General features: G+C 46.8%; 2 protein-coding genes across 9 annotated transcripts in view; both read right to left on the bottom strand.

The window, feature by feature from the left end:
- The window catches only part of GLP1R (glucagon like peptide 1 receptor), a 55,589-nt gene extending 39,823 nt beyond the window's left edge, over positions 1–15,766 (bottom strand). The window contains exon 1 of the mRNA XM_058432178.1: positions 15,743–15,766. The gene's annotated coding sequence lies outside the window, so the exon portion shown is untranslated. The remainder of the gene's footprint in view (positions 1–15,742) is intronic.
- Positions 15,767–16,440: 674 nt separating this feature from the next.
- The window catches only part of DNAH8 (dynein axonemal heavy chain 8), a 309,672-nt gene continuing 308,254 nt past the window's right edge, over positions 16,441–17,858 (bottom strand). For 7 of the 8 annotated variants that reach the window (XM_058432166.1, XM_058432167.1, XM_058432165.1 and 4 more), the window contains one exon: positions 16,451–17,123. In XM_058432166.1, the coding sequence (XP_058288149.1) occupies positions 16,836–17,123 (288 nt within the window). In that variant the 3' untranslated portion in view covers positions 16,451–16,835. Of the gene's footprint in view, positions 17,124–17,858 lie in introns of all 8 variants that reach the window. The other variant, XM_058432164.1, reaches the window with a different exon arrangement.

The raw sequence follows: 17,858 nt of genomic DNA, 5'->3' as shown, positions 1-17,858 counted from the left end.
GAAAGTGGCAGCCATCAATTCCACATCCCTTGCTCAGAACTTAGTCACACAGGCACTCCTAGCTGCAAAGGAGGGTGGGAAAAGCACCCTTTATTCCAGGCAACCCCAGGCAAGGTTAAATACTGGGCTTTTATACTCTAGAAGAAGGCGAATTTTAAAAGAGATACTGGAAGTGAGTTTTAGGCACTACTATATCAGGTTTGGGATGGAGAGAGGAGAAAGGAAGAGATAGAGAAGCCATTCAGACAGAACTGGGGTCTTTATCATGAATTTGTCAACCTCCAGATTACATTGATTCAGCAAGTATCTATCAAAAACCTGCCATGCGCCAGACACCATTCTAGGTCCTGGGGATACAACTGGTGATGCCGTCCCTATCTTCAGAGAGATTATATTCTAATACAAGAGGGAAACATTAAATAATTATTGGACTCATTTATAATTGTGTAAGCACTATTATGGTAAGCAAATGCCCCCAGCACTTATAAGGCCATGTTTTCTCTGCCAGGGGGCTTTCTCTGACTTGGAGAACATTTTTGCATTCAGCCAGTGCCGGGTAGGTACCCCTAAGAACAGCTGTCAACCATGGATGGACAAGAGTGGATGGATAAATACCCCATCCACAGGTGTGTACCAAAGTCTCCCAAAGGTCCCCTGTGCGATGGAGCCCAGCTTCCCACAGCAGTTACCTGCTCAGTAATGCACCCTGTGTTGGCTTCATTTCCTCACTTGTCCCACTTTCCCACAGTAGGGTGCCAGTGCTTCTGGGGTCACACCTCACATAAACAATTTGGCTGGGCGTGGTGGCTCACCGTCTGTAATCTCAGCACTTTGGGAGGCCAAGGTGGGCAGATCACCTGAAGTTGGGAGTTTGAGACCAGGCTGACCAACATGGAGAAACCCATCTCTACTAAAAATACAATATTAGCCAGGCGTGGTGGTCCATGCCTGTAATCCCAGCTACTTGGGAGGCTGAGGCAGGAGAATCGCTTGAACCTGGGAGGTGGAGGTTGCGGTGAGCCAAGATCACACTACTGCACTCCAGCCTGGGCAACAAGAGTGAAACTCCATCTCAAAAAATAAAATAAATGAAAAATAAATAAATGATTTGCCCTTAAATCCTTATCTCAGGATCTGCTTCTGGGAGAGCCCAGCTGAAGACAGTGGGCATATGAGGGTATTTAGGAAGCTTAGGGCCTGTCCCTCCTCTTAACATCTGGGGGTCCAAAAACCTCTGAGTTTGCTCTGATGCTAGGACAGAGTATGGACTCGGGAATACAGTTTCCTTCTTTCCCCTTGCTGTTACCAGGGCCTGTCACTCAGGCTCCTTAGAGCAGAGGAAAGGATGAGCTCCCTAAGAGCAGAGATTTGAATGGATGGCATACTGTTTGCTAAACTGTTAACACCTGTAATCCCAGCTACTCGGGAGGCTGAGACAGAAGAATCGCTTGAACCCAGGAGACGGAGGTTGCACGGAGCAGAGATCATGCCACTGCTCTCCAGCCTGGGTGACAGAGCAAGACTCCATCTCAAACAAACAAACAAACAACAACCCTTGAAAACAAAGACAATAGCTACTACTTATTGAGCCAGGAGCTGCTGAATGCTTGGTGTACCCTGATCTCATCCAGTATTATGCACAAGTGTTATTGTGCCCATTTTATGGATGAGGAGACCGAGGCTCAGGGATGAAAAGTGAGTTGCCCATAAGAGCAAACAGGGCATTCATCCCAGGTCCACCTGCCCCGAGAGCTGGTGCCGAAGCTCCCAATAGGCAGCTGAATTTGTGGCAGCACAGAGGATGCAGGCTGCAGCTCAGCCAGCCTGTCCGGGAGCACCTCCCTCTACAGCCCAGAGCTCTGGGTCCTGCTCCTTACCCTTAGGCCCAAGGCTTCTCCAGTGACCCTAGCGTGGGGTGCCCTCAGCTTCCACTAAGAAAATGTGGTATTGAGATTGTCTTCAGAAATAGGAATGGGAGCAACTGATGTGTGCTCCTGAGGAAAAGGTGCTGCAAGGCCCATTCGCCAAGGAGGCAGACCTGAGAGCAGGCCACCCGACCCTCTTTTGTCTTCAACAGGAAAACCTTGTCCCTAGCAGGAAGACCAGGTCAGTGGGCAGGACAGATCTTTTTTTTTTTTTTTTTTTTGAGACAGAGTCTCATATTGTCACCGGGGCTGGAGTGCAGTGGCGACACTGCAACCTCGCCTCCCGGGTTCAAGTGATTCTCCTGCCTCAGCCTCCCCAGTAGCTGGGATTACAGGCACCCGCCACCACGCCCAGCTAATTTTTGTATCTTTAGTAGAGATGGGATTTCGCCATGTTGGCCTGGCTGGTCTCAAACTCCTGACCTCATGATCCTCCCGCCTCGGCCTCCCAAAGTGCTGGGATTACAGGCGTGAGCCACCGCACCCGGCCCAGGACAGATCTTTCACTTGAGAGAGGCAGGAGGGAGAGAAGAGGCAGGAAAGAGAGAGAAGGAGGTTGTAGAGTGGAGAGGAGGAGAGGGAAGGAAAGGGAATTGCTAGAAAAGACAGATGTCTCTTCTTTTTTTTTTGTTTTTGTTTGAGACAGAGTCTCTCTCTGTCACCCAGTCTGGAGTGCAGTGGCACAATTTCAGCTCCTTGCAACCTCCGCCTCCTGGGTTCAAGCGATTCTCATGCCTCAGCTTCCCAAGCAGCTAGGATTACAAGCTTATGCCACCATGCCCAGCTAATGTTTGTATTTTTAGTAGAGACAGGGTTTCACCATGTTGGCCAGGCTGATCTCAAACTCCTCGCCTCAAGTGATCCACCCACCTCAGCCTCCCCAAGTACTGGGATTACAGGCATGAGTCACTGAGCCCGGCCAGGACAGGTATCTCTTGCACACATAGTTCAGGTTTCTTTCCAAGCTCCATGTCCCTAAGAAACTCATTTACTTCCCAAAGTTCAAGACCACATTCATCTTCTGAGTGATGAGATAAGGAAAGAGCCAGCACTTTTTTCAGCCTGATATAAACACGCATGCATACACATACCTAAACAGATTTTTAGAGTCTAACAGTCAAAGCCATCTCAGTCACTTACTCTGTATCCTTAATAGCACTAAGCCTTGGTATAAAATGGGTCCAATAATAAGAACCAATATTTACTGAGCATTTGCCTTGAGCCAGGCATTGTTTTAGGAGCTGTATATGTGTTATTTCATCTAATGCTCACCATTGCCCTCAGGCTGGCCCTTGCCAGACAGTCTGAAGGTCTGCTGCTGAGAGAAGGCAGAGACCTCAGCAGTGGGCCAGGAATCCACCTTCTGCCCCGAGAACCTGGCTGCCAGCAAGTCCTGGGGGCAAAGGGAGGTATCACGAGAGGATGCCTCTTTAGGTAAGGGCTCTACTCCTTCACCTCCTGCTTCTCTTCTGAGACCCTGCTCTGGGAGCAATCCTGAGTTGTAGAGTGGGATTTTTTTTTTTTAGATGGAGTCTTGCTCTTGTCACCCAGGCTAAAGTACAATGGCACGATCTTGGCTCACTGCAACTTCCGCCTCCCAAGTTCAAGTGATTCTCCTGCCTCAGCCTCCCGAGTAGCTGGGATTACAGGCTCCTGCCACCACGCCCAGCTAATTTTTGTATTTTTAGTAGAGATGGGGTTTCGTCATGTTGGCTGGGCTGGTCTTGAACTCCTGACCTCATGATCCACCCGCCTTGGCCTCCCAAAGTGCTGGAATTACAGGTGTGAGCCACCACGCCCAGCCCATTTTTTACCCCAATTTTACCAGTGAGGATGCTGATCCCCAGTGCACTTAGGTAACTAGCCTGGGGTGGCTTGAGACAGCCCAGGAGAGCCCGGATGCAAACCCCCACAGACCCACACACTAACTCCACATCCCACATTTATCACCTTGCAGGATAGTTTGACTATCAGAAGCAGCACTTGCCCAGAACCTGGCACAAATAAGTCCTAGTAAATGGCAATGTTAACACCACTGTTATTCCCCACAGCCCTCTATCTTCCCTGCTGCGGGTGCACCAGCTGTGCCAGGTCTCATCCAGGCAGCAAGTACAGCTGCTAATGCCCAGGGGCTCTGGTGCAGAACATCATTTCCTGGCTCAGGTGGCTATAGTCAGATCCCCCCAAGTCTAGATGGGGAGGAGGTCTGCCAGGGCAAAGGGTCCCTTCCTCTGTGGTGCACCATCGCTGCCCCCCATTTACCAAGCCAGCCAAGGTTACCAGGTGCTGGGTCCTGTCCAGCTCCCAACAGTCAGCTGTGGAGAATTTACAACCTCTTAAGCTACAGTGATTACTGCTCTCGTGGGCGGATGCAGCACGCTGTTTTCCTGAAGTGTTATAGCATCATTTTTATAACTGGTTTTTCTGTTGAGAAAGCAGTGGGATCACACCCACTTTGCTGGGAGGGAAACTGAGTCTCACAAGAGTCAAGGGTTTTGCTCAAGGTCATTTAGGAAGGTGCTGGAAGGGTTTGTACAACTCTGGACCAAAGAAGAGAAAAAAAATGAGATGAGAACGGCAAAGTTCCTCTCTCTTCTCCACACGTGGACTCTAGCCAGAAATGACTGGGCTCCCTTGCTCTCTCCTGGGAGGGATTAGTGTCAGAAGTGGGGAGAAGGTGAGAGAAAACCCAGGGCAGGGGAGGGAGTCATGGGTGGAGAGGCTTGGCAAGAGTCATAGAACCAGAAAGTACCTATCAGCGAAGATGGTAGCTATTGTGCTAAAAGCCACCTGTTCTCTTTTTTTCAGACAAGGAGATTGCACAGCACAGCTGGCTGGATGCTCCTCAAATTCGAGCATATAGTGTATTTTAGTTTCCTGGGGCAGCCATAACAAAGTTCCACAAACCGGGTAGCTTACAGAAATTTGTTGTCTCATCGTTCTGGAGGCCGGAAGTCTGGAATCAAAGTGTTGGCAAAGTTGGTTCCATCTGAGAACCATGAGGGAGACTCTGCCTGCCTCTCTCCCAGCTTCTGGTAGCCTCAGACATCCCTGGACTTGTGGGTGGCCTTCTGCCTGTCTTCACATGGTCTTCTCTCTGCACCCACATTTCTCTTTTGTATAAAAATGTCAGCCAGATCAGGGCCCACCTAATGATCTCATTTTAACTCGATTATTCTGTAAAGACCGTATTTCCAAATAAGATCACATTCTGCGGTACTGGAAATTAGGATTTCAAGATATCTTTTGCTAGTGAGTGACAACTCAACCTATAAGACATCAAGACCACATTCCCAGGTTCCCTTGATGTTTAGGGTGGCCAAGGTAATGTGGAGAAAAGTGACACAGGCCACCTCCAGGCTGGGCCCATAAGACCTTTCACACCCTCTCTTCCTCCATCTACCATGTTGGACACACATGGTCAGTGGAGAATGCCAAAGCCCCAAGGGATGATGGAATCTCAAGACAGAAGGGGCCTGGGTCCATGAATGACTGTGTGGAGCAAAGCCTCCTGCCAACCCATGTTAGATTGTAGTATGTTTGGCCATCAAGATTTGGGGCTGTTTGTCATTGCAGTCAGCCCACACAGACAAGCCCAGTGGCATATGTCCCTGAGCTTATCTAGGGGCAGGGCCAGTTAGTCCAGGCAGAGGGGCTGCTGAAGGTTTCCTCTATGTAAGGGCAATTAAGTAAATGAGGTTCCTCACTCTGGGCCCATCTCCTCCTTTCCTACTTCCTTCACCTTACTCAGTGGATCACAGGGTCAGAAAAATGATTCTGGATCTGTGCGGCCGTGGCTTCTGGGCCAGGGGAGTAGATTCGTTTGTTTTTGTCCATCTGGCCCCAGCTTTCCCCACTTGTCTGCCTTTTTCTCTGGAGGAAAGGTGGGGAGCTGGGGAGGAGGTGTTATGACAGAGCCCACACTGCCCCTTCCCAGAATTGAAGCTCTTGTGGGTAAAGAGGAAAAGTACCAAATTTCACACTTTTGGAAATCCAATGAAAAAGAAGTGTCACACGAGGCCTTCTCACTGTCACCTTTCAGCACCTCCAGCATGACTGAGAAACCTACTGAGACCAAAATGAGAAATGAAACCAGCGTTAACCCTTGTCAGAAATAAGAGGTTTCTTCAGACTAGCATGTTGACTGGCCCAAGCAGCCTCCTTCCCAGAAACTGTCCCAGCTGTTCCCCTCATTGCCCCTCAGACCTTCATGGGGAGGAAAAGAGGCCAGCCAGGCACCCGAATTTTCTCTGAAAAGAATGGCCCTGGAGCCAGGAGTGGGGAAGCTGCTGCTGGCTTTCAGGGACAAGGATTAGCACCAGTGCTGAGTACAGCTGCCTCAGAGTCCCCCCAGGTAAGGAAGGAGGAGCTCTAGGGCAGGCAGGATCCCAGGCAACAGGCTGACCCTTGTCTCTGAGCCTTCTGGGTCTCTCTTTCACTCACCACACTCAGGTTAGACAAAATTAGCTCCCCTGGTTCCACATAAAGGGAATTTGATAACTCACTCATTCTCCTCTCCTAAATAAAAGAAAACACATAGAAAATGGAAAATCTGAATGTTTCTGGGCCAACTCCTCTTAACAGCGAGCACCACCATGCCTTTGTTCTCCGAGTGTGGGCTCAGTGGTCATCTCCAGCCACCTTGGACCTTACGAGTCACACCTTGGATCCAGCTGGAGGTGCAGCCATCTAGGACTGAGCCTGCAGGTGTCTCCTACCCCTCCACAGGCTCACAGCCCCGAAGGTTTCATTCTCGTCTCGGGTCATTTCCCTCAGTCCCATCTGACTTGTGATGTGGCAACACTTCCAAATTTAAAACTGGCCTATGGTTGAGGGAAGCTCGGAATTTCCCTCTGTTGTTCTGGTCTGACCTCTAGACCTGGCCTCAAGTGGATGTATGGCTTTGCCCAGCAGGTGTCATTTTTCAAGGACCCAGTTGCAAAGCCAGCTCGAGTCACTTCCTTCTCCGTTCTGAAAGCCCTCACCTCCAATGCACTCGGTGATGCTCTGGTTTCTGGCTCATTTGCCAAACGGGATAGCAAACAAAGCCGATGAGCCTACCCAGTACCTAATAGCTCAGATGTCTAATCCCCCACCTTTCAGGCACTCTCAGGGGGGTTCCTAAGGGAAGTGGGATCACAGAATTAATTCCAAGCATGGCAGTTTTGTGATACAAAAATGCACAAACAGTTTTCCGATGATGCCAGAGAAACTTAGGGCCCTGGAATGGAGAGGCTCTGGCAGCTCAGCTGTGGCTGGGGTCCTGGCTATGGTCAGCATCAAGACTGAGACTCCAGATCTTGAGGACACAAATCTAGGACAAGGAGTGGGGCTCCATCACCAAGTCACCTTGCCAGGTCAAGGACATGAAGATCAAATCCCTGAAGGTCTATCTCTTCTCTCTGCCCATCAAGGAGTTTGAGGTCACTGACTTCCTCCTGGGGGTGCCCCTCAAGGACAAGGTTCTGAAGCTCATGTTTGTACAAAAGCAGCCCAAGGCTGGCCGTTGGATCAGGTTCAAAGTGATTGTCACCATAACGGACTGCAATGATAATGTCAGTCTGGGTGTTGAGTGGCCCAAGGAGTTACTCATTGCTGTCTGCAGGACCATCATCCTGCCATGCTCTCCATCATCCTGGTGTAGGGTGACTACCAGGGACAAGATCAGCAAACCCCACACAGTGCTCTGCATGGTGACACAATGCTGCCAGCTCTGTGCCTTTGATGCCACATCCAAGATTTACAGAGCTAACTTCTGGAAAGAGACTGTTCCCCAAATCTCCCTATTGTGAATACAATGTCCCACACCATAGCATCCAGGAATGGCCACCACATGGTGCCTTTACACAGGAAAAATCTGTGAATAAACCTGAAAGCAAGCCAACAAAAAACCCCACAAACACACAGTATGGGAATAACTGTGGGGTAGGCTCTCTCGCAGGCTCCCTGTCACTGCGTGGTTTAGGGGAAAGGCCCTGGTCAGGGTGCTGGAAAATCTGAGTTCTCATCCTGGTCTTCTGCTATTCTCCTTTGTCCCCTAAGGCAGAGCACCTTAACTTTCTGAGTCTTAGTTTTCTCATCTGTATGATAAGCCCTGCTAGTGCCTACTTACATGATCGTTGTTAAAATCAAATGTGATAGTGCACATAAAAGAACATAGGAAATTGCAAAATGCCATCTAGATATAAGGAAATCAGGGTGATGCCCACAACATTTGTTCGCCTCCATGGTGACGTGTGTCCTGTGCTGCAGCCACACCGAACTCTTTCTCCTGGTTTAAGCTCTGCCCGCCTTTGTGTAGCTCTGGCCTCAGCTCCTGCTGTCTCTCCTGGAGTGCTCTGCTCCCTTATTTCCTTTGGTCAAATCCCATCCATCCTTCATGGCTCCACCTGAATTCTACTTTCTCCAAAGACCTTCCTTGATCCTTCAAAAGAAAGTCAAGCCTCTATCCTCTGCATTCCCATGTCACTTCATCTTCAGGGCAATGACCACTTTCTGCCTTACATGATGGCTGTTCATGTGTAGCTTATGTTCTCTGCTGTCTTGCCTGTCTGGGGGCAGGGTCCATGCCTTGGTAGTTCTTGCAGCTCTCCTAAGCGTGCGTACAGAGCTGACAGTGCACAAGAGGCACACAGCACCATTCCATCTTGTTGCAATGAATGGGAAAGGACCTCGAGAGGTGATCAATGCCTTCAGGGCCTGGAGGCAGAAGATGAGCAGTCAGGCTCCAGGGATCGGGTCTCTAAACATTTTTTGACATAGAAACCCAATTTCAAAGCCTAGTAGTTTTAGATTATATTTGCATTTGGAGGCTTTTAAAGTACCAAAACTTTAGATTTATATCTTCATGAACAGATGTGGAAGGGAAAATCAATTCCTCACAGGAATGGCTTATTCGTTTTTATCTCAGTGCTGAATATTATGCACCAAGTGGCAAATTAATACATAAATTGACCAGAGATATATACACCATAGAATAGTGCCCTGATGAGAATGGAGTGAGGAGGGGTCTGAGCTCCACGTGGCTGGGTGTGGCAGATGCCTGCCCATTATGTGTCAGTCAAGTCAAGAGTTTCCCAAAAAGATGTTGGAAGCAAAGGCAACTCTGAGTGTTAGAAAAACCCAGACTATTCCTCAAGAAGAAGGGCAATGCTCACACACGTCATTTAGGGGGACATGTGGTATGGTATGCAAAGCTGGTGCCATCTTGCCTCTCCAGGGCTGTTAGAAGGATGTCATGAGAAAAAGGCATGGCGGCCCCCTGGCCCTTTCCCACGTGTGCCCTCTGCTTCCCCCAGTGAGCACGTCCCTCCTCCAGGACAGGAGGAAGAGAACGGAGAAACATCACAGATTGGCCCTGAGAGAGGTGCCTTCTGGGGCTGGTGGGGCCCCCCTGCTCTCGCCTGGCGTGGCTCCCAGAGTGAGTGATGTGAGCAAATGAAGGGTAAGCACAACCTCCCTCCTCCCTCCTGCAGGCATCAGCCCCAGCCCTCCCAGGAGCCCTAGGGCAGAATGGACAGGTGGGCATGAGGGGCGGAACAGGGCCTGATGAGAAGTCACTTGCTCAACCTCTGGGCCAGCTGTCCCACAGCCAAGTGTTCCATGGGCAGAGGAGGGCCCTGAGGGGAATGCAGGATCCAGGGCCCACCAGGGAACTCCACAGTCGGCTGCTGGTGGCCAAGGACTGGTATGGGCTTCCAGAGAAAGCAGACCAGGCAGAAAGGGCAAGTCTACTCTAAAAAATTCCATAAACATGGAAAAAAACTAAAAGTGACTGCTTTCCCCAAGAGAGGGGATGACACATAATAGACAAAGCTTCTGACGTAGTCTAGCTAAAAGCCAAAGAGCTAGTTATCAGCTCTGGAGGGAGCGGGGTTGGGGAGAGAGAGAGGGGCAGACACACACACTCATACAGGAGACACACAGAGACAGAGAGAGACAGAGAGAGAGGGGGAGAGGCAGGAGGAGGGGGAAGAGCATTTTCTATTTGTCTCATTCAGTTTCTTATCATGAAGGGACACCGGATGTCCTTTAGGGGGACAATAGAAGAGGAACAATGGAAAGGAAAGTGTTTGCATAATCGGGAAGGACCACACAGAAACCACAAATGACAGATAGGTGTCCTTATCCCCCAGACACAGGTTGACATCCCTGCTCACATGTCTGAGGAGGCTGAGGTTCCAGTGACAGAAACGCCGATGGATTTGTCATCTAGGAGATGGGGACAGAGCCCTCACATTCATAGCCCCCCATCTTGAAGAAGCTGGGAAGATGCGGGGGAATCAAGCATCAAATCCCTGCACCAGGTGAGGTGGGGATTTTGCCTGGAAATAGAGGAGGTGCTTTAATGAACCAGTCACGTCCTGGGTGAGAATGAGAGGAGAGGCGGCTCTGTCAGGAGAAACAGGGAGCTGCCGGCACAGCACATGTGTGAAGAGGAATTTCCACACTCCCTGAGGACACCTGTTCAGTCAAAGCAGCTTATAAAGAAACAACAGTTAACACTGTCACCCTGTCACATCCCACATTCCCAAGAAGGGTGATCTTGCAAGCCCCAGAGGGCTGGAAGCAACTGTGAGCTCCTCCTCTCCAGTTTGTTTTTGGGGAGAATGGAATGGGTTAGGGTAATCTTCTATAAGCCAACAGCTTCTGTAAGGAATTGGTATTGATTCAGGGTAGACAGAACAGCTTCGTTTCTTAAGCATTACTCCAAAGTATTTATGTTCATCTTAGAAGGTTGGATGTAAATCAAGACTTGAGTGTTCAAAACCTCGGTTCTTATCTGCAGTCAAAGCCAGATGCTGGAAGATAGAAACGACAGAGTTGACTAGCTTTTTTGCACCTGCTCAAGACACAAAAGTAATTTTTCGAAGGCAAAATACAGCTCTATCCCTCAAAAGTTGCGAGGAAATTCATGACTCTGAGAAAAACAGCAAAGTAAAAGGAGACTTTCAGGTTTCAGTTGTCTTTGTGCTTGGAGGTCTCTCAAAACCTATCCGGTTACTGTGCTCAGTCTAGGGACTCCCTCAGCCAGGGACCCCCTCTTTCCCTGCCTCTCAGAGAGGACAGAAGCCACATGTCCCTCTGGTGTCTTGCCCACCATTTCAGACATTCTGAAAAGCTCTCTACATTTCAGGGATATGGAGTCTGCACGCAGGTGTCAAAAACACTCTTGATTTCAGTTGTTAAGATCCTCTGAGGAAAGCATAAAGAGGAAGCAAGGAAAAGTATGTTCATGATTTGTTTTTAAATTAAAGGAGGTGGGGAAAGAAGATGAGAAGAGCGTGGAGGAAGAAAGGCAGGACACGGACGCCTTCAGGTCCCAGGCTGTCCTCCCCAGCTGCCAGAAGTGCTGGCTCACAGCTGCCTGGCCGTCTCAGCTCCTGTGCCCCCGACCCCATGCTGCACATCCCTGCTCCATAGCTCCAGGGGTGGCTGAGGCCTTCACTGTGATTGCATCGCAGCCCAACCTCTCCCTCTGCCCTGTCCTGCCTCCTTCACTCGCCAGTGAGTGATGCTCCTAAAAGCCGTTTCCAGGAAACCTCCTGCACGTACAGCTCCATCTCAGAGGCTTTTTCCAGAGAGCCTCACCTAAGACAGGGAGGGAGGGGGGAGGGGACAAGGCTTTTAGTGTTTTTAATGAGTAGATAATTTTTTATCGAATACTGAAAAGGCACACAAGCCAACGTGTTTGTCACAGCCCTGGAAAACCCTTGGTGTCTTCATTCATTCAATATTAGTGCATATTTCTGGATGTATGCTATATATCCCAACTATACCTAGAGTGTTGTCATGTGGCATCTTTTTATATCTAAAGTAGGATTATTTTTCTAAAACCTTAAAAAAAGACAACGTTGGAGATTCTATTAGATACCCTGGATTAAGTCACTGAGTTACTTTAACTACGAATTTTTTTTTTTTTTTGGCATTTTAAGTGGAAACAATCTCCATAGTTCCTTAACTTCTTTTCTTCATTTAGGATAGTGTATTATTTTTTACACTTTTGCTCCCATTTATCCCTTGCTGAATTGTGTTCTTGAAAATAACATTTTAGTTATCTTTTCTTCTTTTTCATGTGGACAAGGTAGCAGCCCTGCACGGGCCCTGTGTCTCAGGACTAAACCCCATGTCTTCTCACTTGGAGTTTAGGGCAAAATTCTCCAGCCATGCTCCTTCTGGTTACCATGCAATGCACCTACTGGTATAGAATATTCAAGAAAGCCCAGAAAAAGCACGTTAAAATGAACCAACTAATTCTCTTCAAAATCCATGAATTTTAAATATACATTTATTTGCATATCACACGAATGCTGATATTTGCCTTATAATCTCTCTTCTATGCGCATTTTTCTGTCCATTTAGATAATGAAAGCTGTTCAAATTAACAAGTCAGAGAAATATAGATAATATTATTTTCTATACACAATTATGAATTTTAATGGTTCATGCCTTTAGACTGTGGCTTTTTAAAAACCCAATATTGTCTTACAAAGTACATCAGAAGCCCTAAGCCTATGTTCATCCCAGCTCTGTCACTCACTAGCTGTGAGAACTTGGGCAAGTTGTTTAGCTTCTCTGTGCCTCAGTTTCCTAATCTGTGAAATGGAGATAATAATATCAGTATCAATTTCATGGGGTTGGTGCAAGGATTACACAAATTAGTTCCCATCAAGTGCTTGGACCAATGCCTGGCATACAGGTACACTACAGTATTACTAATTCACGGGCCTCGCTGGGAGCAACGGTGAGCACACAGATCTTTAAGTCTCTCTTCAGATACCCTGGCAGCTATTTATAAGCACAGGGCTAGCAAAATACCTCTTTTCTCCAAATTTTAACGATACAGGAAACATCCAGCTAGACTCCCCAGTCTATAAACTGCCTTATCTTTAGACCCTTTCTATCCTTCATCTCAGCTCAGTTTCTGAGTCCCCAAATTTTACCTCCATACCGTCTTTCAAATGCCTTACTTTGCTTCCATTCTAATTGTCATCTCTGTAATCCCAACACTCATTTTCTCGATTTTGGTCTAGAAGCCTTCTAGCTGACCGACTTGCTTCCATTCCTTTAGCAGTCCAGAACCACCAGTGACTCCCTACTGTCCTTCGTGGCACTCTAGACCCTTCAACATGGCTCGCACCTGGTGTTCCCTCCTTCCCCATTATTTGCCTACATTTACCAGTCAAATTGGGTTACTTGCTGTCCATTCATTCTGTCATTCAGTCAACACTTCTTAGGGTGCTCAAAAGCCAGATTCTGCTTTCCAAAAGTTTGTTATAGAGTGGGGAGATAGACGCATGTCATTGAATCCTTGCATTAAAATTCTAGGATTGCAACCCAGATTACTAAACACAGTTGCAACCAAAATGCAGAAAGCGCAATGAATCTTGCCTGTGGGAGGAGTGAGGGGTTGTGGAAATCCTCAAGGAAGGTGAAGAAAGGATCAGGTGCTACGGGAAGAGCTTTTCTTTACAGCTTTATTGATGTACAATTGAAGTACAATAAACTGCATACATTTAAATTGTACAAGTTGATAAGTTTTGACACCCATGAAACTATGACCACTATCAAGAGAATGAACATATCTGTCACCCACCTTCCAACATTTTCTCCTGCCCCTTTGTACCTCTTTCTCCTGCTCCCTTCCTTCCCAGTCAAGCTCTGATCTGCTTTCTGTCACTGTTGGTTAATTTGCATTTTCTAGAATTTCACATAAACAAAATTATACATTGTGTAGTCCTTTTTTGGTCTGACTTCTTTCACTCAGCATAATTCAGATTCATCCAGCTTTAGTGTGCATCCTCAATAGTTTGTTCCTTTTTCTTGCAGAGCAGTATTCAATTGCAGTTACATACCATATTTTTTTCATTCATTTACCTGTTGATGGGCATTTGGATTGTTTCCAATTGTTGGCTCTTCCAATAAAGCTTCTATGAGCACTGGAATGTATGTCTTTGTATGGACATACACTTTCATTTCTCTAAGGTAATACCTAAGAGCGAAATGTCTGGGTCATATGGTAACTATATGTTTTACTCTTAAGAAACTGCCCAACCACTGTTTTCCAAAATAGTTGTACCATTTGACAGTGCCTCCACAGCCATGTATGAAACTTCCAGTTGTTCCACACAAGAGGGTTTTCTTTGATAAGGTAATCAAAGGATGGTGAAAGTGTGCGTGATTTTTTCAGAGAACATCAAGAACATCAGACAGTCAGAGTAGCAGAAGCAATTGAGCAAGTTGAGAGATGGGATGGGTGATAAAGCAGAAATTTTGTTTGAGGCCAGCTCCTAGAAGGCTTTGGTATTTGGAGAGTACATTCCAGGCAATGGAAACTCATTGAAGGCTCCATCTTCTGTCTCTGGACGTTCCATGAGGTTTCCCACCTTTAGACTATTCTCACCCTCATGCTGCTCCCTTCCTTTGAACATACCCATCTACTGTGTTGGTAATATCTATGAAAAGTTCAAGACCCAATTGAAATGCTACCTTGTCTTCAAGTTCATCCTCAACCCTGAGTTTCCTTCACCATTCCTTTGAACTTCACCCATGGCCCTGAGTCACCCTGCGCCTCCAATTACGGTGAGTCCTGTATTCATCTGAGGTCTCTGGTGGCAGAGATGGTGGCTCGTTCAGGCAACATCACCCACAAGACCAATCCCTTTAGGAAGATGTATCTCTCTACACGTTTCTTTTGGTCTTATTTTTATGCAAAGTCCAAACTAAAGGAACATTTTGAATCAAGGAAGGTATAAATCTCATTGCTCATTTTGCCAAGAGCAAAATGAGAAGATGTGGACTGATTCCAAGGAAGAAGAACAATTACTTTTCTTCTCTCCCAGCTTCATTGGCTTAATCATTTCATCCTCTACCCTTTGCTCCTTTGTGCGCACCAGGTCTCCCTCACTCAAGTGGGGCAAATTATGTAATTAGTGAAAGAGCAACAATTTTGCAGAGAAAATGGTTATGTGCTCATGGAAGTTCAATTAATGTCAATTAAAATGTCCAAGGAAACCATTTACTGGGCCTAGAGAAAGAAAACAGAACTGGACCCTGGCAGAACTAAGGATAGCTGAGAAGCACTGACCAGAAAGAAGACCATTTTGAGGCCCTGCCCAGGTGCCTGGTGCCCATCCTTGCTGGACCTTAATGCCCATCTCTCTCTCTCTTCTGTGTTGACATAGTACAAAGTAACCAGCAACAGCAGAGAGTGCCCAGGAAATGGCACATGTGTGACTTTAACTGGTCTGATCAATGATCTTTGCCAGATTTACACCTTCTTCACCTCTTTTCCCAGTTTTCCATAAGACATTCAAGGCATAGAGAACACTGAACATAATTGTTATTCTTGGAAAAACTATCATGATATCCAGGGGTTTCGACTATCCATTTGCCTTCAATTGTTTTAGCAGCTGGACAGGGCTATCAATAAAACATGTGTGTTTGATTTTGGAACATGCAGCTTGGTTTGCTATAATGTCATGGTGTTTAACTTTCTCTGTGTCCACCCAGACTGACAGGTGCTTCCAAATTCTAGCCTCAGTTCAGGAGGACATTCTTTCTCGAGAATGCCATCCTTACTTTAGTGTATGTATTGGCCAAGGAAAGTGCTGAAAAACTTGAGCCAGGGGCTTGGCTACTTTATTTTTAAAACTGCCTTAATTTTTTTAAAGTTCTATGGTTTTGACATTGAATCAATATCAGGAAAATACCAGAGGCCACTGCTACAATTTGCATTTCATAATGTGTTTTCTACTGTTTGAAAGTACACTAGACTGTGACAGAGTTTTCTCTGGGGTCTTTTCTGTAAACCTTACCTGGGCTATTGCTTGGTTGCCTGGTTTTGTTTGTCATCAGCATCTCTGATCAAGGTGGCAGAAGGATGAGAGGGAAACAAGGCAACTCGAAACATTCCCTCCTTCAGAATAGACAGAAGGAATGAAGCTCGTGCATTTAGCTGTGGGCAGGAACAAGGATTCTGGATGAGAAGACTGGTAGAGACACTTCTTCAATGTCCTGAAGCCGCATGAGCATTCAGTATAGGACCCCATCTGTTTTGTTAAATTGACAATTTCCTTTAGCAGGAAATCAAGGTTCAAACTGAGTTTTAGACTAGCTACAGAATAAGAAATAGCTTCACTTTTTAAAGACTTTGCTTTTTAAGACATTCAGCATGTAACCTAATTTCATTTGATAGGGTTTGTTTTTCCCTTCTCCATTTGCTGCCTAGAAATGTGTTTCATTATCTCCTGCAGAATTGGAGTTGGGAGGGAGAGCTGGAGAGTCTAAGTTCTCTGGGCCTCAAAAGCAGTAAAAATTAAAATAAAACAACATAAAATAAAATTAAAATAAATCACAAGAACGGCCATCCCAGTGGATTTTCTGCCTTAAACACTGCATACTGAACAGCTGTACTACTGAGGAGTACTGGCTGGATCTCTTCAGTTTCCATTTCAGAAGCACAGAGAGAATACCAAACTCAAAAGAACAAAAGATAACACATTAGCACAAACAGAGACGTGACTAGATTTTATTCAAGGGAAATTGGTACCTACCTGAGGGAAAAGTTTACAACTACTAGGCTCTTTTTAGGATGTCACATATCAACACTTTCAAATTTTTAAAATTCAGAGCTTCCAAAGTGTTCTAACATCCAAACAGGGTTTTATCTTTAAAAAGTAATTATAATGAAATATGATTTCCCAGAATAAAAAGCATGCATTTAGAGTGATCTTTTTGAATCTTGATATGTGAGGAAAACACACACTAGCAATTTTAGAACATCAACTTTTTAATGTAGAAAGAGTAATTAAGTAATTACTGGGGAGAAAAGACACGCACATCACTGAGTCCCTCAATAGCACAGGCTGTCTATGTGGGTTCTGGTGCCCTCAGCAGATGGAAATGAACTTACTTGATGTCACACAAAAGGGCCACTCCTCTCAGGATCCAGTGATCCGGGGACAACACTGTTCGCAAATATACCACAGTGATGAAGGTCAAATCAGTTCGCCTGAGTGTCTTGTAAATAGGACACACATACAGCTTGGGGTCCTTGGGTGCCGTGGAGTTAATGGCAAAGATGTGGAGCACGGGTAACTGCGCGAAGAGTACCTTGGGGGTGGATTCCGTGAGCTTCCCATTCCGTCTGTCCCAGGCTGCTCCATCCATGTAGAGCCCATAAATATACACACCTTCCTGGAAGAGTCAAGCATAAGGTAATAGGATTTATTTTTTAAACTAGGTGCTGCAAAATTAGTCATAAAGGCTGTCAGTTTGGAAATAAAACACACACCAGTCTTAAAACACTACCAGAGGGAGAAAGCACCACCGGACACATTGCATTCGTGAAATACGGAGCCCAGTTTTCTCCTGCAGCCTGTGCTGAGGCTATGAGTGCTGTAGAAATGCTCGTGTTTGTTATTAAAGTGTGGGGGTGGCCTCCCTGAGCAACAGGCTTAGCCGGTAGCACCAGATCACCTCTACAGGAAGGTGAAAGTCTCTGAGAGGTCTGGTTTGAGTTGGTGGAAGGTGGGAGCATGGAACAGGATCTGGAGCTGCTGTCATGTGGGATCTCGGCCTGCCCCTGGCCAAGCCAACCTGTGTCTCAACTTCATCTCAGTCACAGGATGAAGTGAGGTTTCCACAGCCAGGCTCAGCTAGTGGGAGAGTCAGAGCGCCCCCAGAGGCCAGGCATGGTAGAGCCAGGGGAATCACGGCAGGGGCAGCATCTGGCCACCCTCCCCAGTGTCTCTCTTATACAATAGGCCCTACCCTGGGGGTCCTCATCATTAAATCAGGGAGGTAAGATGCACAGGTGCAGAAAAACTTTTTAAAGATATGAATTGAATAGCAGCACACACTTATTACTGGTAGTGCCTGGTGAACTGTTCTGGGGGTGAAAGCGGTGACTTCTGAGGCAAGGTCCCTGTG

The sequence above is a fragment of the Hylobates moloch genome, unplaced genomic scaffold (genome assembly GCF_009828535.3).
Source record: "Hylobates moloch isolate HMO894 unplaced genomic scaffold, HMol_V3 SCAFFOLD_20, whole genome shotgun sequence".
Lineage (NCBI taxonomy): Eukaryota > Metazoa > Chordata > Mammalia > Primates > Hylobatidae > Hylobates > Hylobates moloch.
This window is presented reverse-complemented; position numbering and strand designations above follow the sequence as displayed.